The 20,635-nt window shown below is 45.3% G+C and overlaps 2 protein-coding genes across 2 annotated transcripts in view; one reads left to right on the forward strand and one right to left on the reverse strand.

The window, feature by feature from the left end:
- Window positions 1-20,635, forward strand: part of GOSR2 (golgi SNAP receptor complex member 2) — a 156,900-nt gene that overhangs the window by 119,782 nt on the left and 16,483 nt on the right. The gene's annotated exons all lie outside the window — the stretch shown is intronic.
- Window positions 16,306-20,563, reverse strand: LOC128088778 (uncharacterized). Its single transcript, XM_052699567.1, has 5 exons — window positions 20,558-20,563; window positions 19,771-19,919; window positions 19,078-19,178; window positions 17,003-17,103; window positions 16,306-16,626 (listed from the first exon to the last, which is right to left on the reverse strand). Exons 1-5 carry the CDS (start codon window positions 20,561-20,563, stop codon window positions 16,306-16,308), a joined length of 678 nt encoding a protein of 225 aa, XP_052555527.1.

Raw genomic sequence — 20,635 nt, forward strand, 5'->3', positions numbered from 1 at the left:
TAACACCATACCAGCCACTATGAAGAAAATTAACTCTATCCCAGCCTAGCTGGGATATTATCTCTGTAATAACATCCACTGACATGCAGCATAAGCCAGTAAAGGCTGCTCCAGTATTCCATCAATTCCCTTACAGTGATACTCATGCAATCTGTAGGAGCTTCTCAGCCTTTAATCATAAAGTCTAACAGAATAGACATGGGTTACTCAAGCTCACTAAACTTGAGAACAGTTGTGTGTGTTTTTTTTTTGCCAAGTTCACAATAGATTGCACAGACTTTATTCCACTGAATTTCTTGATACTTGCCGTTTCCTCTGTCCTCAGAAACAGGTCACAGACAGGTGTGTACAGCCAAGGAGACTCTGTTGCTAGCTTTGTTGCTCTGTGATCTGCACCCTGAGAGTGGGACTGAGTGAGGAGCAGAAAAGGGATGTGGAATGGCAGGAGGCTACTGAGTATCCATGTTGCTGTCACTGCTGAGCTGGTCCTCACTGCTGTTAGAAGATTTGGAACATGAGCTTTGAGCATACCCATGTGTACTGACAACACCCTTGTCCCCTTTTTGTTGAAGGTGATTTTTATTTTTGTTCACTTCCTAGGAACTTCCCATTGTCCTTATCCTGATATTTCTTGGATTTGATCTCCCTTGGTGGCAAAGAGAACCTCCCATTGCTCTTTCTCCAATTTTATTTTTTTTTTTTTATTTTTTTTTTATTTTTTTTTTCTGTAAGTCCACCTTAATATTTTCTTTATTCTCCACCTCAGCTGTAAGTAAGGGAACTTGGATAAAGTGTAGCCAAAATATCATGTCTGCAGCCACAGTGGTATGAACAGCCCCTTCTTATTCAGGAGCCACATGTCCATCTTTAGAATGCATTTGACAACTTTTTAATTGCTGTGGATGTGCTCTAATTGGTGAGTAATAATTATGTGAATCCTTACAACTCCCTTGTGACCTTGTCAGTACATCAGTGACTTACACCTATGGCTACACAGGAAGCTTCTGCAAAAAGTAGACTCCCAATTGCTGCAGTCACTGAGACTGAGAAAATAGACATGATACTGTGCAGTTGAAGCTCCCTCCATTCTTACATGGAATATTTGCATACAGTGTTTTGCAATCACCAGGAGTGACTTGACTGACGGACTGGATCTCTGTTCACATCTGCAACATATGCTTCTCCATCATGTCAATTCATCATCTTTTCTTGACCAAAAATCCTTTTCTTTCTTCTTACTCCATGAAATCACTCCTTCCTTCTTCTGTTTGTGTGAAGCCAATTGTGATTGGTCCCTGAAATATGTAGGACACATAGTTTGTGAAGTTGATATTAGCCACCACACCACAGGATATTCAGATTTTGGATTGGTCTGGAAAGAAAATTTGTTGCAAATATAACCTCTACTGGCTTCAGAGAAGTGATTGAAAGACTTCAGATAACATCAGATAACATCCGTGGCATCTGCTCAGAAGACTCAAAGCATAAGTACTGGAGTTACAGCTCTGGGGCCAAGTTTGTTCTTCCGGGGCTGCTTCAGTGCTTGTGTTGGGCTGGCCCTGGCTAGCAGCTATGCGCCCACACAGCCCCTCACTCACTCAGTGGAATAGCAGAGAAAAAAATTAGCACAAGAGCAAGAAAACTTGTAGGCTCAAAGTCGGGGAAATCAGCAGTTATTGCTGCAGGCAGAATAGACTTAACTTGGGAGATTTAACATTAAATATTTAAATACTGATTTGGGCATTGGGAAACAATGATGACAAACATTTATACACTCAAGAAAAAAACATCTTGCATTCTTAGCAGAAACAACTTCACTTCCACCTGGCTAATCTCCATTGCCCTTGTTACCACAACAGGTTATACTCAGTCCCTTTGGTGAGGGAATAGACAATACAAGAGGCTGGGTTCCAGCCATTACAGATTATATTTTACTCTGCTTGTTCCTTACTCTTTTATTCTTCAGTTCCTTTCTTCTTGTTTCTCTAGCATGAGTCCTGCACAGAATGCAGTCCTTTCAAGGAAGTATATCCTCCAGTGATTGGTTACTTGTGGCCCACAGTCCTCTGGGAACTGTCACCAGCTACACTATCAATCTCTCTCTACTGATAACTCTGTCTTTGTTGTTTCTTCTCTCTATTTATGATTCTTTCACAAATATCTTTTCTCAATGTCTCCACAAACTCTGTGTCAGAGATGTTACCAGCTTCCCCAAGTGACTCAGTTGAGCAAACACAGCATAGGACTGGAATACGTGAATATGGAGCTCCCAGCTGATCATGAAGAACAAAAGAAAGAACAAGGGAGGTGGAATAAGGAGTAGGTTGTCTGGGAGTAATACAGTGACACTACATGCATGCATGGGAATTGAATAAGAAATGCCAGAGATCTGTTGGCATTGAAACTATCAAGAGAATTGAGAGACAGAAACAGAGATGTCTTTGGCAGCAGTAAGAAAGCTAAGGAGAGTGTGGACACATTGCTCCATGGTGCAGGGCACCAAGTAGCAAGGGACTGAGAAAAGGCTGGAATATTCAAAGCTTATCTTTTTTCTTGGTTTTCATTAGCAAAAGCTTGTTCTCAAACCTCCACAGTCCCTGAGCCTGCCAACAGAGTGTGTGGAAATAAAGCTGCGCTCACAAGAGAGAAAGAAAGAACTAAGGAAACCTTAACAAACTGTAGAGACACATGAGTCCGTAGAACCAGGCAGATGGCATCCTGTCATTCAATGGCTACTCTATTCTCTTTGAAAAATAAAAGGAATAAGTTTCTGAAGATTGTAAAATTGCATCCATTTTTGTAAGGGCAGAGAAGAGGCTAAGTGTGGGCCAGTCATCCACCCCTCAATTCCTGGAAATGCTAAGGGGTAAACGACTCCAAGAATGCATAAAGGACAAGAAAGTAATTAGGAGCAGTCAGCAAGGGTTTAATGAGGTCAAATCATTCCTGATCAACTTCATTGCCTCCTGTGATGAATCGACTATCACTGTGAGCAGTGGGAAGACAGTGAATGTCGTGTACCTTAATTTTAGCAAGATCTTCAATACCGTCCCCCGGTCCTTTTTATTGCCAAATTATCAAGATATGGCTGGCTAAGTGAATGATACGCTGGAGACTGCCATGCTCAAAGAGTCATGACAAGTGACGCAAATTTTACCTGGTAGATAATAATTAGTGTGGCACTTCAGTGATCAATAATGGGATTACTGCTGTTTAACATTTATATTAACACTCAGAAAAATGGAATGCAATGCACTTCTGGCAAATTAGTGGAGAACACCAAATTGAGGGGAGGAGTCAATATGTTTTGGGACAGGTCTGTTAGTCAGAGAGACCTAAATAAACTGAAGAAATGGGCTGATCAGAACCTCAAGAAGTTCAACAAATGCAGTGTTGAGATCTTGGAGCTTGGGAGGAACAAATCTGTGCACCAGTGCTGGTTGAGGACCAACTAGGAAGCAGGTCAACAGAAAAATATGTGGAGTCCTAGCGGACAAGCTGAACTGGAGTAAGGAATGTGCCCTTGCAGCACAGAAGACATACTATGTCATGAGTTATATTAGTCAGAGTGTAGCTAGAATGCTGAGAGAAACAATCTTGTCCTTTTGTCTGGGACTTATGGCACTGCATCTGGAGTACTGCATTAATTTGAGGGCTTTCCCATACAAGAATATTTTTTGACATATTGCAGCGAATCTAGCAGTGGCCATTGTGAGTGGTTCAGGGCTGAAGAACATGAAATGCAGGCAGGTTGATGAGGCCTGCTTACCCTGAGAAAGAGAAGGCTGAGGGCAAATCTTGGCTTCTACAATCACCTGATCAGAACAGAAAAAGAAGACAGACAAGGACTCTGGAATTTCTAGAAGGAGAATCACAGAATCACAGAATTGTAGGGGTTGGAAGGGACCTCCAGAGATCATCGAGTCCAACCCCCTGCCAAAGCAGTTCCCTACAGCAGGTTGCACAGGTAGGCATCCAGGCAGGTCTTGAACATCTCCAGAGAAGGAGACTCCACCACCTCCCTGGGCAGCCTGTTCCAGTGCTCTGTCACTTCACTGTAAAGAAGTTCCTTCGCACATTTGTGCGGAACTTCCTATGCTGCAGTTTCCAGCCGTTTCCCCTTGTCCTGTCTCCACTCACCACTGAAAAGAGTCTGGCCTCGCCATTCAGCTTCCCACACCTTAGATATTTATAGACCTGGATCAGGTCCCCTCTCAGTCTTCTTTCTCAAGGCTGAACAGACCCAGTTCACTCAGCCTTTCCTCATAGCAGAGATGCTCCAGGCCCCTCACCATCTCTGTGGCCCTCCGCTGGACTCTTTCCAAGAGATCCCTGTCTTTTTTGTACTGGGGAGCCCAGAACTGGACGCAGTGCTCCAGATGAGGCCTTACCAGGGCAGAGCAGAGGGGGAGGATCACTTCGACCTGCTGGCTACGCTCTTTTTAATGCACCCCAGTAAGCCATTGGCCCTCTTGGCCACAAGGGCACACTGCTGGCTCATGGCCAACCTGTCGTCCACCAGGACACCCAGGTCCCTCTAAGCAGAGCTCCTCTCCAGCAGCTCATCCCCCAACCTGTACTGGTGCATGCAATTATTCCTCCCCAGCTGCAAGATTCTACACTTGCTTTTGTTAAACCTCATCCGTTTTTTTTTTCTTCAGCCTGTCCAGGTCTTGCTGAATGGCAGCACGGCCTTCAGGTGTGTCAGCCAAATTGTACACAATTAATATAATCTAGCTCATGAAGAAAACATCCTCAGACATATTGGGGGAATTCTTGCAGTGATTTCCACCTGATCCATTTGTCCTGGCCTATTCTCATATGCCTATAAAAAGGGCTGGGTAACCCTGTCAGATTTGGAGGACAAGACTCCTTGCAAATCTTGAAGTTCAGGGCCAGGCCTGTGTTCCTCAAGATCACAAACTCGATCAGGCCATGGTCGCTGCACCCAGAATGCCTCAGATCTTAACTTCTTTAATGATCTCTTCCACACTGATGAGTACCAGGTCCTGCAACAATTCACCTCTTGTCATTCTATCCAGTATGTGGACCAGAATGTTGTCATCAGTGGGCTCCAGGAGTCTTCTGAATTGCTTGTAGCTCACCATGTTGTTTTCCCAACACATATCTAGGTGTCTGAAATCTCCTATCAGGATGAGAGCCTGAGAGCATGAGAACTCTTCAATCTCAAGCATCAACAGGCTTCCCTTGATCAGGCAACCTGTAGCAAAGCCCCCGTCCATCAGATGTTCTTTATTGGTCCAGGCCCTAATTTTAACCTATAAGCTCTCAACTTATTCATTTTTTATTTTATTTTTTATTTTATTTTTCAGAGACTGTTATTTGTAGTCTATCATCTTCTTAACAAAGAGGGCAACTCCTTCATCTCTCCTATCTTGCCTATCCCTTCTAAACCTTATAGCCCTGAACAATGGTATTCCAGTTATGTGAGTCATTCAACCCTGTTTCTCTGATAGCAATAAGATTGTTTTCCAGTCCTTGGACTCCTCATCTACACATCATGCTCTGAGTTCAGGGAAATATTTCTGGGCCCAAATGCAGCAAGGGATAGGTGATTGTCACTGGCAATAAGTAGCTTTAAGTGTCATCCTCAGCTGTAAGAAACAGCGCGTTAAAGGGATCAGATGCACTGAGTCCCACCATTCTCCTCTAGGAATGATGAAGGGGTGCCCTTTTGCCCCTTTTTTACCTCTCCCAAAGTAATTCCTTTCTACTTGGACACCTTCAGAGAGTGCCCACAGGTGCAAGGACCACACAGAGCCACAGGCTGTGATGCAGCAGAGTTTAATTAGTCTAGTGGGAAAAGAGATAGCTCCAAGGGGTGGCCTCAGGGCAAAGATCACCATAGGCAGTTGAGAGTCAGTGCTCCATAATGAAAAGGGAGTTCCCAGAGGATAGCCAACTGGCTTCCCTGCAGAAAGAGAGGAACCAGGAAATGCCCCCTTATGCTGACTGTGGGGAACCTCATGGCCCTGAGGAGCAGTGAACAACAAAGAAAAAGGAGGGAAAAGAGAGAGTAGAGTAAGGGAAAGACAGGCATTGGATGTATTTTCAGAGAGTCCAGGCTCGTTCTTAATGAGCGACCACCATTTGTAGAAGGAGCGGGGGATGATCAGCCTCTCTTGAAAGCAATGAGCAAGATCTCAGTCGTCAATCCAGCATCATCTTCTGGGTTCCTTGTATGTAGGCATCCTTCTCCGAGCTGTCACTTACAGCTCTAGCAGGGAGGGCACCTTCTACCACAGTAGCAGCTGGTAATACAGGAAAGGTCACAGCACCCAGAGTTGATGGGGACTCCATCACAGCTGAGGATGCTGCCTACAGCAGCAGAGGTGGAGGATCCCACAGCTGTGTTCTGTGGGAAGGAGGTGAGAATGGGGCCAGGGAAAATCACCACCACAGTAGGGGGCTCGAGAACAACAGTAGAAGATTGGCACTGTCTGACACAGGGCTCATTGCAGCTGCTGGCAAGAGAGGTTGGGCCACAGCACAGACATGGCTGGCAGGGCTCACATGGCAGGCACTTGTCAGAGGAGGACATGTCCTTGGACCAGAGGTACACCTGGGGACAAGGGAAGGGAAGAAACAGAGCACAGGATTACTTGAGGAACAGATTGCAACCTACGCCAGTCAGAGAGGAAAAGTAAAGACTGCAGCAAGGCATGAGGGTTACTTTGAGCCCACCACAGCCCTTCAAATAGCAATGAGCCCCAGGAATGTTTCTGCCCAGAATCTGCCTTTTTACTATACAGATGATCCCTTGTGTTTCCTCTCCCTTGACAAGGATCTCCCTTGACAAGAGCACAAACAGAAGTCCAATGTTCAGCTATTGCCTAAGATGTCCTTGAAGGCTACAGAAGAAGGTGAAGGACAAAGGAGATTCCAACTCACCTGGTTTGAAGGAGAAGGAGGTGAGAGAAGTGGTTGAGGGAACAAAGAGTTGGGCTGGCTTTTATACTGGTCCTCACTGCCCCAGGCCTAAAGGCAACCTTTGCATAAGTGACAATTTTGTAATATGCTCATAATGAACGGAAAACTTCTCAGTTAATGACATGGAATGTGCTGCTGTTTCCCTCTATGCTGCTTTTGCATTTCCTGGTTTATGTCATGCCCATTCCTTCGTGCACGCTTTTTTTGAGTGCTGCAATGAGAGGCACCAGGATTTCCAGGATATGGATGCGTCAGTGTAGTCAGAAGACATGGATTAAACACTAAAGGGGTCCACAGATATCTGGTCTCTGGTAGGGCTATTTGCTATGCAGTTCACAGTAAGAGGACCAGATGTTCCCTGCCCTGCAATGCTCATTTGGTCACATGAGAAATGACACTGGGTCCAAATCAGAATCATAGAGCATAAAAGGAGAAATAACACTTTGTGCATTACTTTTTATGGTCTCAAATACTTCTTTCATGTATGATTTTTACATCAGTCTTTAGAGAAAGATACAGCTTCTATGGAAGAGAGCATACTGCATTCAGACCTTATCTCCCAAAATAATTAAATGAGGTTTAGATAGGTAGGAGGAGGCCTTCTAAGCCACACAAGGAAGTCTAGGTCAATGCAAAGATAGATGAAATACTGCAGAGGCTCAGGAAGGAATTATGGAGAAAATATTTGCTAAGAAGTATAAAAAGAAGGAGAAGCAGGAAAACTTACCTCTCCTTCAAGTGAAAAACTGGCTGCTACTACAGGTCAGTAGCAGATATAGGGACAACTGATGGAGTCTTCAGTGCTTCATGAGATACTGCTGAAAGCAGTATAAACTGGCAGACTGTTGTATGAGTTTTGACACAAGCCTACAATACATGGCATAGATCAGATTTATTGAATTTTTTTGGTTTATAAAAAGGGAGACTGGTGGTAGGGAAAGGAAAGAGATGATAAAGTGACAGATAGAGGGATGTATGGTCAGGCAGTATAAATGTGAGTTCTCATATCATGGTGGTCCCATTCCCAACACAGTCACCTTGGTGCTTAATGATGCAATTAAACTTCTCCAGCAACAGCTCCAATCCCTGTTCTAATGGCACATGTTCTGGTACACAATGAGTCCCTCAGGTACCTGGGCCCCTTAAGTGCTATTGCTGGTGGATAGCCACCAATCCAGATTCAAATCTAGGGCAGACTCGGTGAAGCTCTTCTTTGCACTGTCTGCAGAGAACACCCTGTTACTTTTCTATGTGGAAGATGACAGGCTCCAAGTTAACACTGTCCATTTCTGTAAGCTGAGCCCACGTAATTGCCTGTAGCATGTAACGCAAGAGTGCCTTGGGGGTGATTATGTCTCTGCTTGACTGGTTAGATCTCTGGTGAATCTGGGTCTCTGCCTCCCCATTCTATGCAGCAGAGAGATCATTAAGAATATCCCATATGACTTTTACAGTTGAAACCAGACTTGAAGTCTGGGGAAATGAGCAAAATGGTCCAGAAAAACTGTCATGGCTCAAAAGGAGGCTGAATTTGGAGAAACTGATGATTAGTACTGGAGAATGGGATCCTTGGTAGGAGATGGTGTTTGCACTTTCCATCCTGTATATTCCATCATGCTCAACACAACCCACGGAGGGGAAATGGCTTCCTGGACCTGCATGTGAGGATGAACTAAATCCTCAGCAGATGAGTAAGACCTATGAGCCAAACAGTTGAGAAGATTCCCTGTTCAAACCCTGGAGCTATTCTGTGGCTTTTCATATCTCTTCTCCAGCTCTGAGCACCATTTCTTTGTGGGAAGATTCCCTGTGTTCTTGCTTTCTGCTCAAGAGAAAACAGCTGGCTGCCCAGGGGGCCATTTTTTTTCTCTCTCCACTCAGCTCCCGTGTTGTAGTGTCTGCTTTGGGAACATAAGATCTAGACCTGGGGAGCAGCTGTGGTGGAAGCTGAGAAATCCAGATAAGGTCCCTGAATTTTTTTTTTCTCTGAGGGAATAAACATGAAGGCATTTTCAGTGAGACATTCTGAGTTGAGGTACATCTCCTTGTGCTGAAGATGGTGGTGGATATTGGAGAAAAAATGTCAGGAGAGATGAGACATTCAGATACAGAAGCAGGCAAAGCATGAGAAGAAGAAAGAGGGTCTGTGCCTATGCGGGATGGGAAGGTGGGCAAATTAAGAAAGTGACATTTGTATCTTAGTGGGAGGTTAATTTTGATTCTCTTCTTGTGCTTGGGAATCACAAGGAGACAGCAAGACATTTGACATTTGGAGTTCTCCAAGAAAAGCCACTTCAACAGTAAATAGACTGGAATATGTGGGCAATACTAATCCTCAGCATAACGATACTTTATATAGTTCCAATGCTTCTTGTACTGAGAGTAGCTGTGATAAGGTGATTGTGGAAGATATTTATCTTTCCCTATTCACTGACCCTTATAACTTCCTGAAAAAATGAATGCCTTAGTCCTCCTGCAGATTTTAGTGGGAGACTATTCAATAGCTTTTCAGTAATGGAGTACTGTGGGAAAAAGATATTGAAAGAACCTGCTCAGTTAACATGCTCATTGTTCCTGTTTTCTTTGCCACAGATGGGGCTGGAGAGCTGGAAGAATCTTGTGGCTGAAGGAAACTCAAAGATGAGTTCTTTATGTGCCCATGAATGTGACTTCTGCCACAGCCTGTTGCCATGAATGGATTATTTTGACAGTTTAACAGTGAAAATTGCTGACCAGAGGTCAATGGCTAGAATTCCTGTCAACGTATGGTTTTGAAGAAAGTGGGAAGTTGCTCAACACAGTGTTATCCTCTGAAGGCCTGACTCAAGAGACATGATTTCCTCTGGGTATGGGTACCCTTCATCTTAATGTAATGTTGACAGCTGCTTCGGGCAGCAGGAGAACAGGAACTGAAGGCAGCACTCCTTGGGAAGTATTCCCGTGGGAGGTAATGGACATCATTTTATTATGGATCCATGCTAATCTGTAGACTCAGATTTCCTGTCTAAAGAGTCCCTTTGCTTTGCTGTTTTCATTCCTGGGACTCTTGTTGTAAACCAAAGGTCCAGGATCTTTCCCTTCCACCACCTTGTATGTCCTCTTGATTTCCCTGCACAGGTGTTGAACTTTGCTTTTTTTTTCAAGGTGCCAAGGAGGAGAACATCACCACCCATCAAGAAGGACAAATTATAATAGAGGAGAGGGACTTTTCATACCATCTGTACCTTCCAGCTTTCTAACTTCAATGGTTTGCTCTAAAGGCCTCCAATATATCCTGCAATTTGAATGAACAGTTTGTAATAACCTACTTTGGGATATTTGCAGGTGTGCAAAGGACAAATGCTTGTCATACATTGGTATTTTAATCCTGTGTGTGAGCACACCAGACTTGACTGAAGTGTTTGGGGAGCACCTCTTCTCTCAGGGACAGATCTTAGTTGAGCAGGGCTTTTGTTACCATGGAAATTTTGCCGACAGCTCAGAAGAGATGTGGAGGACAGCATGTCTGGATGAGGAGCAAAAGAGGGCTGTAGAGTATTCTGTGCATGGAGGCAAGTTTCCAGGAAGGCACCTTCCTTCACTTACTCCCATGCTGGTCCTTCAAGCTGCCAGGGAACTTGTTATCTGACCCTCAAATATCCCCAGGAAGGAACTGCTCCCATGTACTGTCTGCAGAGGGGCTTAGCTCTTCTCCCACTGAAGCCCCCATTTTCACCCTTCTCTTACCTCAAGGGCCTTTGTTAACTCCATGGGTTATGTGGCTAACTTCAGCTCAATAGCTCTGGGAGGCAATGGGCAATGCAGGAGTTAGGGGTCATATATGCAATGATTACTTTATGCTTCTTGTAACTTTCTGACTTTCCCTGATGCAGTGTTTTTGCACCTGTTCCTACTGGTGTGTCTGCTGGAGTATCTGCTCCATGATGCCACTCAGAGGTGACACTTAACAGGAAGATAAAAATCATAAATAACTTGCAATATTCTTCCCTGAAATTACCTGATTACCAAAACTTGGGTTAATTCTCTGTATCAACATGTGGACTGTCACTGCATGGCTATGTGCTGGGAGGGTGCACTATCCTCAGTGCACTCTGTCCAACCCTGGAGTTTTCCTCCAGCGCTGCCTTCTGGGGTTCCCCCAGCTCTGCCTCACTTCTTCTGCAGTGACACCAATCTGTATTACTCTATCAAAGATCTCCGTGGGGGATCAGATCACCTGGCAGAGATTGGCCGAAGGTCCACACAAGAGAAGAGCTGGATTCAGGGAAAATGCTTTATGCCTGGGAAAAGCAATAGGCACCACAGAGCATCCGTGGTGGAGTTCCGAGAATCACAGAATAACAAAATTGTAGGGATTGGAAAAGTCCTCTAGAGATGATCAGGTCCAACCCTACTGACAAAGCATGTTCCCTACAGTAGGTCACGCAGGAAAGTGTCCAGACAAGTTTTGAATGTTTCCAGAGAAGGAGACTCTGCAGCCTCTCTGGGCAGCCTGTTCCAGTGCTCTGTCACTCTCATAGTAAGGAAATTCTTCCTTGTGTGGCTATCGCCTTGGATACTGTCTTGGACGGCCCTGTCTGATAGGAGCTGGGTGTGTGCAAGGTGAATGAAGGCTTTTGTGTGTGATCTGGCTAATTTCAATTAATCATCTGTGAGTCCTTTCAGCTTTGCAACACTGTTTGACTTCTGGGCTGTGCAGGGTACTCTGGAGTTTGGAGGGTACATAGAATTATAAAATCATGTAGAACCATAGAATAGCTTGAGTTGGAATAAACCTTAAAAATTATCTAGTTCTAACCCTCCTGCCATGGGCAGGGTCACTATTCACTAGATAAGATTGCCCAGGACCCCAGTGAACTTGGTCTTGAGCACTGCTAAGGATGAAACAACCACAGTTTCTCTGGGAAATCTGTTCCAGTGTTTCACTACCCTCTGACATTGACCTCTGACACCCTTCCTTCTTTGCTCTCAAACCATGCCTCCAGATTCTGCATAGATATGGGAGGATAAGGAGGAGTTAGGGGCTGTTGTAGAGAGTGTTTAACATGCCTTCTACACTCCTGGATCATTTGGTGCTATCTTATGCCTGAGTCCCTTTCCCCAGGACACTGCTGTTTAGAGCAGAATTCCCTTCTGCACAAGCTTTGATGTGCTGGCTCTGGTGGAGTTGGAGAACTCTTCCTGAGCTCCAAAGGGCAGTAACTGAAAGGGTTTTACAGCCTGTGTCCTACTACTGTGTACCTCCAGGAATGAGATAACTATAGAATAGTTTGTGTTGGAAAGAAAGCACACTACCATGGGTAGGGATGCCTTTCACTAGATCAAGCTGCTCTTTTAAGCCAGTCAAGGTTCTTCTGAGTGGCATCCTTTCTCTCCAGCATGTCAATAATACTACACAGCTTGGTGTTGTCAGCAAACTTGCTGAGGCTGCCTTCAATCCCATGATCCAGTCCCACTGACAAGTTGTTAAATAATGCCAATCCCAGAATGGAACACTACTTGTCACTTCTCTCTACCCGGACATCAAGTTGTTTACCATAACATTTTGAGTGCAACCTTCTAGCCAGTTCCTTATCCACTGAGTGGCTCATCTGTTAAATACAAATCCCTTCAATTTAGAGATGAGGATGATGTGTGAGACACAAATACTGTGCACGGCACAAAAGGCCCCCTTGTGTCCTCATCCCCTGCCAGAAAGAATCTTCCATTCCTAGCAACTTGAGATTAAAGGAATTACATGAAGGCTGAGGCTGGGACATAGAAAATTTTACTGACTATGAGAAAGGAAATGAGCTCGCTTATAGGTGTCTGTCTGTCCAGGTAGCACTTAGAGATGACAAAACTGCACCAACCACACAATGGAGATGCCACAAAGCATCCATCTTCCTGCTCAACAGAAAGAGAGGGGCCAGCAGATCTCCCATTTTGCCATTTGGGTATCTTACAGTCTGGAAGAACAGAAGACATAGAAGAGATTGGAGATAGTAACAGATACAGAGACAAGCTTAGGCCAAGATTACAGGGAATCCATTCTTCCCTCCTTTGGAAGGGGAACACTGGAAGCTCTGTCTTTCTGATATCAATGACCAGGAGCTCGGTCCTCAGTCCAGCACGAGCTTCTCAGTTCCTAGGGTTCCTTATCTAGACTATCACTTGTAGTTTTAGTGTAAGAAAGACCTTCCTAATCACATGTATCAGTGCAGGTTGGGGATGACCTACCGGAGAGGAGTTCTGTGGAGAAGAACACGGGGGATCTGGTGGATGACAAGTTGGCCATGAGCCAGCAGTGTGCCCTTGTGGCCAAGAAGGCGAATGGGGTGCATTAAAAGGAACATGGCCAGCAGGTCAAGAGAAGTCAACATTCCCCCCCCTACTCTGTCCTGATCAGGCCTCACCTGGAGTACTGCGTCCAGTTCTGGGCTCCCCAGTACAAAAAAGACAGGAATCTCCTGGAAACAGACCAGTGGAGGACAACAAAGGTGAGAAAGGGCATGGAGCATCTCCCCTATGAGAAAAAGCTGGATGACCTGGATCTGTTCAACCTTGAGAAAAGAAGACTCAGAGGGGATTTTATTAATGTTTATAAATATCAAAGGGATATGGTCAACCTCTTCTCAGTAGTCTGAGGGGACAAGGTAAGGGGAAAAGACCATAAACTGGAACATAAGAAGTTCCACACCAATATGTATAAAAACTTCTTCACGGTGAGGGTGAACAGAGCAGTGGAATGGGCTGCCCAGAGAGGTTGTGGATTTTAGAGTGATCGTGCTCTGCCCCAGCCCAGAGGTACCTCTACAGAAGTGACAATTTTCCAGGCAGCTCATGATGAATGGAAAATATCTCAGCTAATTACATAGAATATGTGGTTCTTTTCCCTTACACTGCCACTTCATTTCCTGGCTTATGCTGCACTCATTCCCTCATGGAAGCTTCTTCTGAGTGCTGGGATTGAGAAGCCCCAGGAATTCTGGTCAAGGAATGAGTCAGTGATGGCAGAGAACTGAGCAGTGTCAGATGGTTCCAGCAAAAACAAGTAATGTTTGCCTGGGGCACGCTGAAGGCATTGTTTCTGGCCACAATGACAGCAAGGGCCCAGCAGCTCCCAGCCCTGCAATCCTTGACTGAACACACAAGAGCTTCCCTGCATGACATTGTACCATTTCTTTGTTTTCACCTCCCTCCTAACTTGCTCTAGGAGTCACCTGTGGACCTGTGGTTGGCTTCCCAGTGGCATTCATTTCTCTTCCTCACCCAGCTGCTCTCTGGAGAAATTGCTTGACATCCCTGGACTCCTCTGAGCAGTCCCTATACTTTCACAAACTATATTGTCAACTCATCTGGAGGCTTGTCCTGCTCAGAGCATTGCAGATTTGCCCTACCAGAAAGGTCCTCTGTGTCTACTCAGCCAGCTCCCCATGGCCTCCATCCATTCCAGTGAGTGAGTGCACATGTGTACCTTATATGTGTAGGTGTGCATGCACGAGGTCATATTTCTGTGCATGCACTGTTTGCATATGCATTTGTGAGTACATTGATGTAACTACACCTACATGCAGGTGCAGGTATATTTTGTCCTGCCTATGTATCTGAGTGTGCAATGTGTGTGCGCACATGATGCTAGTGCACATGTGCACAGAATTATCTTGATCCTATGCCCAGTTCCGGCAAGACCCAGAACATGCAGTGTCACCTCTCTGTGTTGGTGTCAGGTGCTGGTGCAAGCTTAGCCACTCTTAGTTTGACGGGATGGAAGAAAGGTTGGAGTGTTTGGATTTCATCTATCCTTTCTCCGGTGCCTTCTAGTAGTTTTCAAAAGCTAATCTGTTTCCATGAGGCAGCTCCAGTTCCTGGCACATCTGAAAGGATTTTTCTGAGACTGCTGACTCCTTGGGGTGCAGTAACTTTGAGTTTCAGAGGCTCTTTGTCAGGGGATGCAGCAATTAGGAGAGGAAGGAATACCTAGAGAGACCAACAGGAGGGAGCTGGTGACACTGCATCTGGGATCGATGGCTTCAACATAATAGCAGTGACACTGTAAATGTCCCTAGACACCCCTATCTGAAAACCATCCAAACCCAGTACTACCACCATCCCGCAAATGCAACCTCAAAAGAGACTCCCCAGGAGAAGGCTTTCCCCACTGTTCTGGCTTGGGTGAAGAGCAAGAAGCTTGACTGCAGCTTCCCTTTGCCCAAGGGAAAACAGAGGAATTTCAGTATCAATTTGCATCACCCCACAGGAAAAAAAAAAAAACATATCTATGCTATGCTTTAAAAAGTTTTCATATTAAAATAAATAAATAAATAAATAAATAAATAAATAAATAAATAAATAAATAAAAGAGAGACAAAAAGGTTTGGCATTTGCCAGATTTAAGATTTCCTTTGGAAACATTGCATGTACTGTATCCAGTGTGAACCACTACTAAGTCCAGTGAGCTTTTGCCAGAGTTGCAAAATTGCCATCCACCATAGAATATCCTGTATACCACAGAATTCTACAAACATCAATCAGGATCCCTAGGAGTGCTTAGAAGAATTTCAGATTCTCTTTGAAAGGTATAGAAGAGCAGAGTTGCAGAAAATCTCTTTTACACAAAACTGTGATCTGCTGCTCTCAGGCCCAGGTTGAATGGGGCTCAAACCAAGGGCAAACTCGGAAGTAACCCAGCTAGATGCTCCATTCAGCAACTGTCCTAGACTAACAAAGAGCCTGACGAGACCTTGTGAACAATAGGCAAGGCTGCCCTAGACGTAGCTCTAGACGTGAATGAAGGATGAATGTCTACAGTGTGCCCCACCCTCCAGTGCTCAAGGGAGTGATGGATTTGTGCTAATTCCCATCAGAGCAAGAGTTCTCTCATCTGACCATAGTAAGCAGAAGTAGAAAAAATCACAGAGGGACACAACGAAGGATGCAGAAAAAGTTTATTGAGTCTAAGGAGGGAAATGACGTCACTCCAAGTGGAGGCCCCAAGTGTGGGGAGCAGCAGGTGCAGACAAGAATCTGATCCCCTTTTCCTATGGCAGAGTTGCCACAGGAGGACAGCTATCTAAGTGCTCATGAATGAGAGAGGCTGGCAGTTCACTCGGTTGGTTTCTGGGACCATCACAGACAGATTTAGGGAGAGCAGAAGACAACAAAGAGAAGAGTGAGAAAGAGTGAGTGGAAGAGAATATTGGTAGACATTGGCCATGTTGCCAGAGAAGCCAGCCAGGCCCCTGCTGTCTATCCTGACAGAGCAAGCCAGACATGGTCATCTACACTGAAAACAGCAGCACAAAGTCAGTTCTCCTGTCCAGCACCGTGTCCTGAGATCGTGGGGTTCCTTGTGTGGGGCCGTGCCCAGCATCTCTAGTAGCACCTTCTGCCACAGTAGCGGTTGGAAATGCAGGAGAGGTCAAAGCCCCCCGAGGTGATGGGCACGCCCTCAGAGCTGAGGATGCTGCCAACAGCAGCGGAGGTGGAGGAGCCCACAACGGTGTTCTGTGGGAAGGAGCTGAGGATGGGTCCGGGCAGGATCACCACCACGGGAGAGGGCTCAATGGCGATGGTGGAGTCCTGGCATTGCCTGACACAGGGCTCATTGCAGCTGCTGGCCAGAGGGGTCGGGCCGCAGGGCCGGCATGGCACACACGGGTTGCAGCAGGACATGACTTGGTTCTGGATGTGCACCTGTTGGGAGAGAGGGTTGGACAGAGAACCTGGAGAGTGTGGAACAATCTGCTATCCCACAGTGAGAGAACCAAGGCACATGCAATGCAGGGAGCTGGAGCCATTCTGGAGAGGGCCAAGGCTATCTTGACCTCCTTCTCTCAGGATCCAGATAGAGCCTCCACTGCCTATTCAGCTACTCCTGAGACCCTAGCCCAGAAAGCCCGCGAGTGCAGGCCCAGGCACCCTCCCAGAAAAACTTTCTCCCCTCTTCCCTCTTCACTGACAAGCAGCTCCAAGATTCGGCATGGAAGAGAGTTGACAGCAGATGAGAGGTTCACGGGGCTCAGGCTGCCTTCTGGAGAGGGAGAGAGACAAGAAGGGGACTCACACTCACCTGGTTCCGAAGAGGAAGGTGGCTGGAGTAGTGGATGAGGGAGCAAGGACCTGGGCTGCCTTTTATAATGGTCCCACACTGCCCCATATCCAGAGGCAGTGCTTATAATAGTGATTATTTTCTGACAAGTTCTTCTTTAATGCAGATCAACTTGGGTAATGATATGGGCCATGTGTTTTCTTCCTGTGCTGCTGTGTTTCATTACCAGCTTTAGATCATGCCCATCCCACACTGAAGGCATCCACTGAGTAGCAAGAAGGGAGGCCCAAGCATTTCCGCTCAACACAAGTCTGTGTGGTTAACAGCCTCAGTGAACATGCTGGTAGAGTCCAGCAAAGGCAAATGATGTCAGCCTGGGCCACTCCTTAGGGATTCTTAGTTTCCTTTCTGGCAAGAGTTGTAGCAGCTACTGAGTCTGACCCTCTCCTACTTGACACTGTTCTGTGGAATATTCTGCTGCCCTACTTTGTTTCTACTCATTTTGCTTCAATGTTCTTAATATGAGGCAATAAGTTTTGCAGAGTCCTTTCCACATCTTAAAAGAAATGCCCAACAAATAAATGGTGTAACAAAGGGCTGTTTTAATAACAAAGCTGATCCGAGCCTGCCAGCACTGTTTCATTCAGGGTAGATCATTTCTGATTGAGAAAGAGCAAGAATATCCTCATAGACAACCATCGTGTCTTACATTCCTGTGGGTAAGAGAGAGTCAGGTGGAAGGATGATTTCCTCATGTTTGAGGAAGAGCTGGTCAGAGATCATCTAGGCAAAATTATTGTGCACAAGTCCATGGGCCCCAATGGAATTCGTCCATGATTGATTAGAGAGCTGGTAGATTGCAAAACTACTCTCTGTCATCCTTGAAAGGTTTTGGAGAAAGGAAGAGGTGACTGAAAACTGGAAAATAGCCAATGGCACTCCAGACTTTAAGTCACGAAGGACAATTCAGTAAACTATGGATCAATTAGTCTCATCTCCATCCTTGAAGAATGTGATGGAGCAACTTGTTCTGGATGCCATATCTGAGCAATGGAAAGAAAAGAAGGCTATCAGGTGTTGTCAACATGGATTCACAAGTGGAAATCATGCTTGATTAACCTGATAGCCAGCTGTCAAGATGAAAGGAGATCAGTGGATATTGATTTCAGCAAACCAATTGATACTGTCTCCCACAACATCCTTGCACAGGAAAGTCTGAGGTGGTGTTCTGTGGGCAGACTCTGACATTATTGGTATTGCTTGGGAGCATTGTGTGTGAATCTCTCATCTGCTGTCCTTCTACCCCTGCTCTGCTGCCAAGCACTTGATGTCCTGGACATGCAAAGTTTTCACTCAACTTTGTGGGGCCACCCATACCACTATCCCAGCAGCTCTTATTTTCTTCCTTTCCCTCTTGAAGCAATCTGCTCACTCAGTTTTGTGGATTGTGTTCTCAGCAGGATTTACTTTCCAAAGCTCTTCAATGCTTGATTCCTTCTAGACATTACCAAGCTATTCTAGGCAAGACAGTATTTTGGCCTTTTAGTAATACAGGCATAGTAAAGCATGGAGTGAGAGAACTAGGAACATGGCTGGGCCTAATCAGGGTACATTAACATTTCCTTTTGAGGAGCAGAATACTGCAATTTATGTTGGAAAATCTAACAGACAAAAAAAACCCACAAAGATTAACAGCCTGTTCTAGTCCTCTGACACCCTAACTGTAAAGAAGTTCTTTCTTGTGTGTTAGTGTGAATACCCTGTTCTCCAGACTTGATCAATTAATTCATATCTCACCTCCAGGGACAGTCATGAAATTAAGAGTGGGTGAATGGATACTTGGAGAAGGAAGGATGAATATTTGCATTCCTGTCTGTATGAAAGAAGAGACAGAGAATGAGAGGAATAGATGAAAAATGAGGTGGGCAGTTGTCAATAGAGGCCATAAGAAGAGCGATACAGGACAGACAAAGGCTTCAATTTTAAAGTTTACTGGTGCCCTCACTGCAGTATGAATCCTTGCTCTGATATCATTTCTTTCTGAAATCTTAGAGCCATGGCAAAGATGAACAAGATATTTGTGATTCAATTCATACTCTTGGTCTTAATAGACCATTCCAGGTGGCACATGGTCCTGTTCGTCATTCCTTTCCGCAGGTTTCTCCTAATCTTGATGGAAACCTCCTCACCTTTGTAACTGTGGGAAGGAACCAGCACCAAATTATCTCAAAGTATTTATTGCGAACCAGGTACATCATTGTCCATTTCTATTGCGATACTGAGCCTCTTCTGAGCCTGGCATGCTGGGCAAAATATCCACTGAAATCCTTGACCTTATGGTTTCTGTTCTCATCATCTGAGTATTCTTTCATGTAGTTTCCTACACATGTATCATTTCCAAAATTCTCCTTGTTCTGTCTCTTTTTTCACTCACCAGAAGGCATTCTCTGACTGTTGATTCCATTTCTCCACAGTTCCCATTTTCCAAGGATTTTTCAGGACTTGGATATCATGTTGCATACCATCTTGCCTACCTCAGACCTAACGGTTTTACTCACATTGGCCTAAGTCAATGGTTGCTATGAGTACTACAGACTTTTCACTAGAGAATTCAGGGAGGTGCACCCTAGTCAGGATGGAGTTTGGCTGCATTGGATGTAGCACTCTTCTGCAGGCTCAGACAGGACTGTTCTACCACTGACAGCCACTCTACTGGAACTGTCACCTCCTTGGGGCCTTTAGGGTCGCTCATGAGGAATGCAAGGCCTTGGCCCCAGAGATGACAGTACCAGTGGATGTAATCACTGGACTGTCTGTTGGGAAGTGAGTAGGTGATACTGATGCCACTGCCCTGACTGGTCTTGGCTGGCAGCTCCCGCTGCACTTGGTCTTTGCTCACAGCCACTGCTGAGAAGAAATGAATGTTCCTTGTAAGGTCCTAGCACAACAAAGGGGTATGACTTAATGTCTCCCTCTTTAGGAGATGCCATGGCTGCCTTAGGAAAGAATTTCCAGGCTGCTCTACACATACCCATCTGCCCTGCTTCCTTCTAACACCCTTTCTTAGGTAATAAAGAGCAGTGGTGTAGTGCTCTGTATCCCTGGGTGCACCTGACATGGGTCAGAGCAGGATGATGTAGGATGACACAGGTCACCCAGCACTACTGTAACTACAAAAACTCAGTCACAGGAATGAGTTCTATGTTGTGGCCCATGACACTGTGCACCTTCTCACGCACTCATGAAGGGAATTCATAAACCGGCACCCACAGACATTTACACAAATCCAACACACAGAAGATGTGAGTGCATGCTGATGACCCTACAAATGTTAATGTGCCTGTGTGACTAGAGTGATATTGGCTATCCTCCAAAGTTTAGGCACCTATCCCATTCTCCAAGATCTTTTGAAGGTGATAAAGAGCAGTTTGGCAATCACTCCTGCTATTCCTCTAATCCCTCAAGGGTGAGTCCTATTGGGGCCCATGGATCTGTGTGCATTGATTTTGCCTAGATGATTTCTGAGCCTTCCTCAACCATGGGGAAAGCATCCTTTCTCCAGACTCTCTCTCTTACCTCCATGGTCTGGAATGTCCAAGAGGCAGTTTTAGAAGTGAAGACTGAAGCAAGGTCAATATTCATCATCTCCCCCTT

The sequence above is a fragment of the Tympanuchus pallidicinctus genome, unplaced genomic scaffold (genome assembly GCF_026119805.1).
Source record: "Tympanuchus pallidicinctus isolate F22 unplaced genomic scaffold, pur_lepc_1.0 scaffold37, whole genome shotgun sequence".
Classification (NCBI taxonomy): Eukaryota; Metazoa; Chordata; class Aves; order Galliformes; family Phasianidae; genus Tympanuchus; species Tympanuchus pallidicinctus.

Coding starts and splice junctions, on each gene's coding strand:
- LOC128088778 (XM_052699567.1), bottom strand. Junction 19,179..19,770: donor TCCAGTGATTACATCCACTG/GTACTGTCATCT, acceptor TCCTTCCCACAG/TTACAAAGGTGAGGAGGTTT. Junction 17,104..19,077: donor ATGGTCTATTAAGACCAAGA/GTATGAATTGAA, acceptor CACTATTATAAG/CACTGCCTCTGGATATGGGG.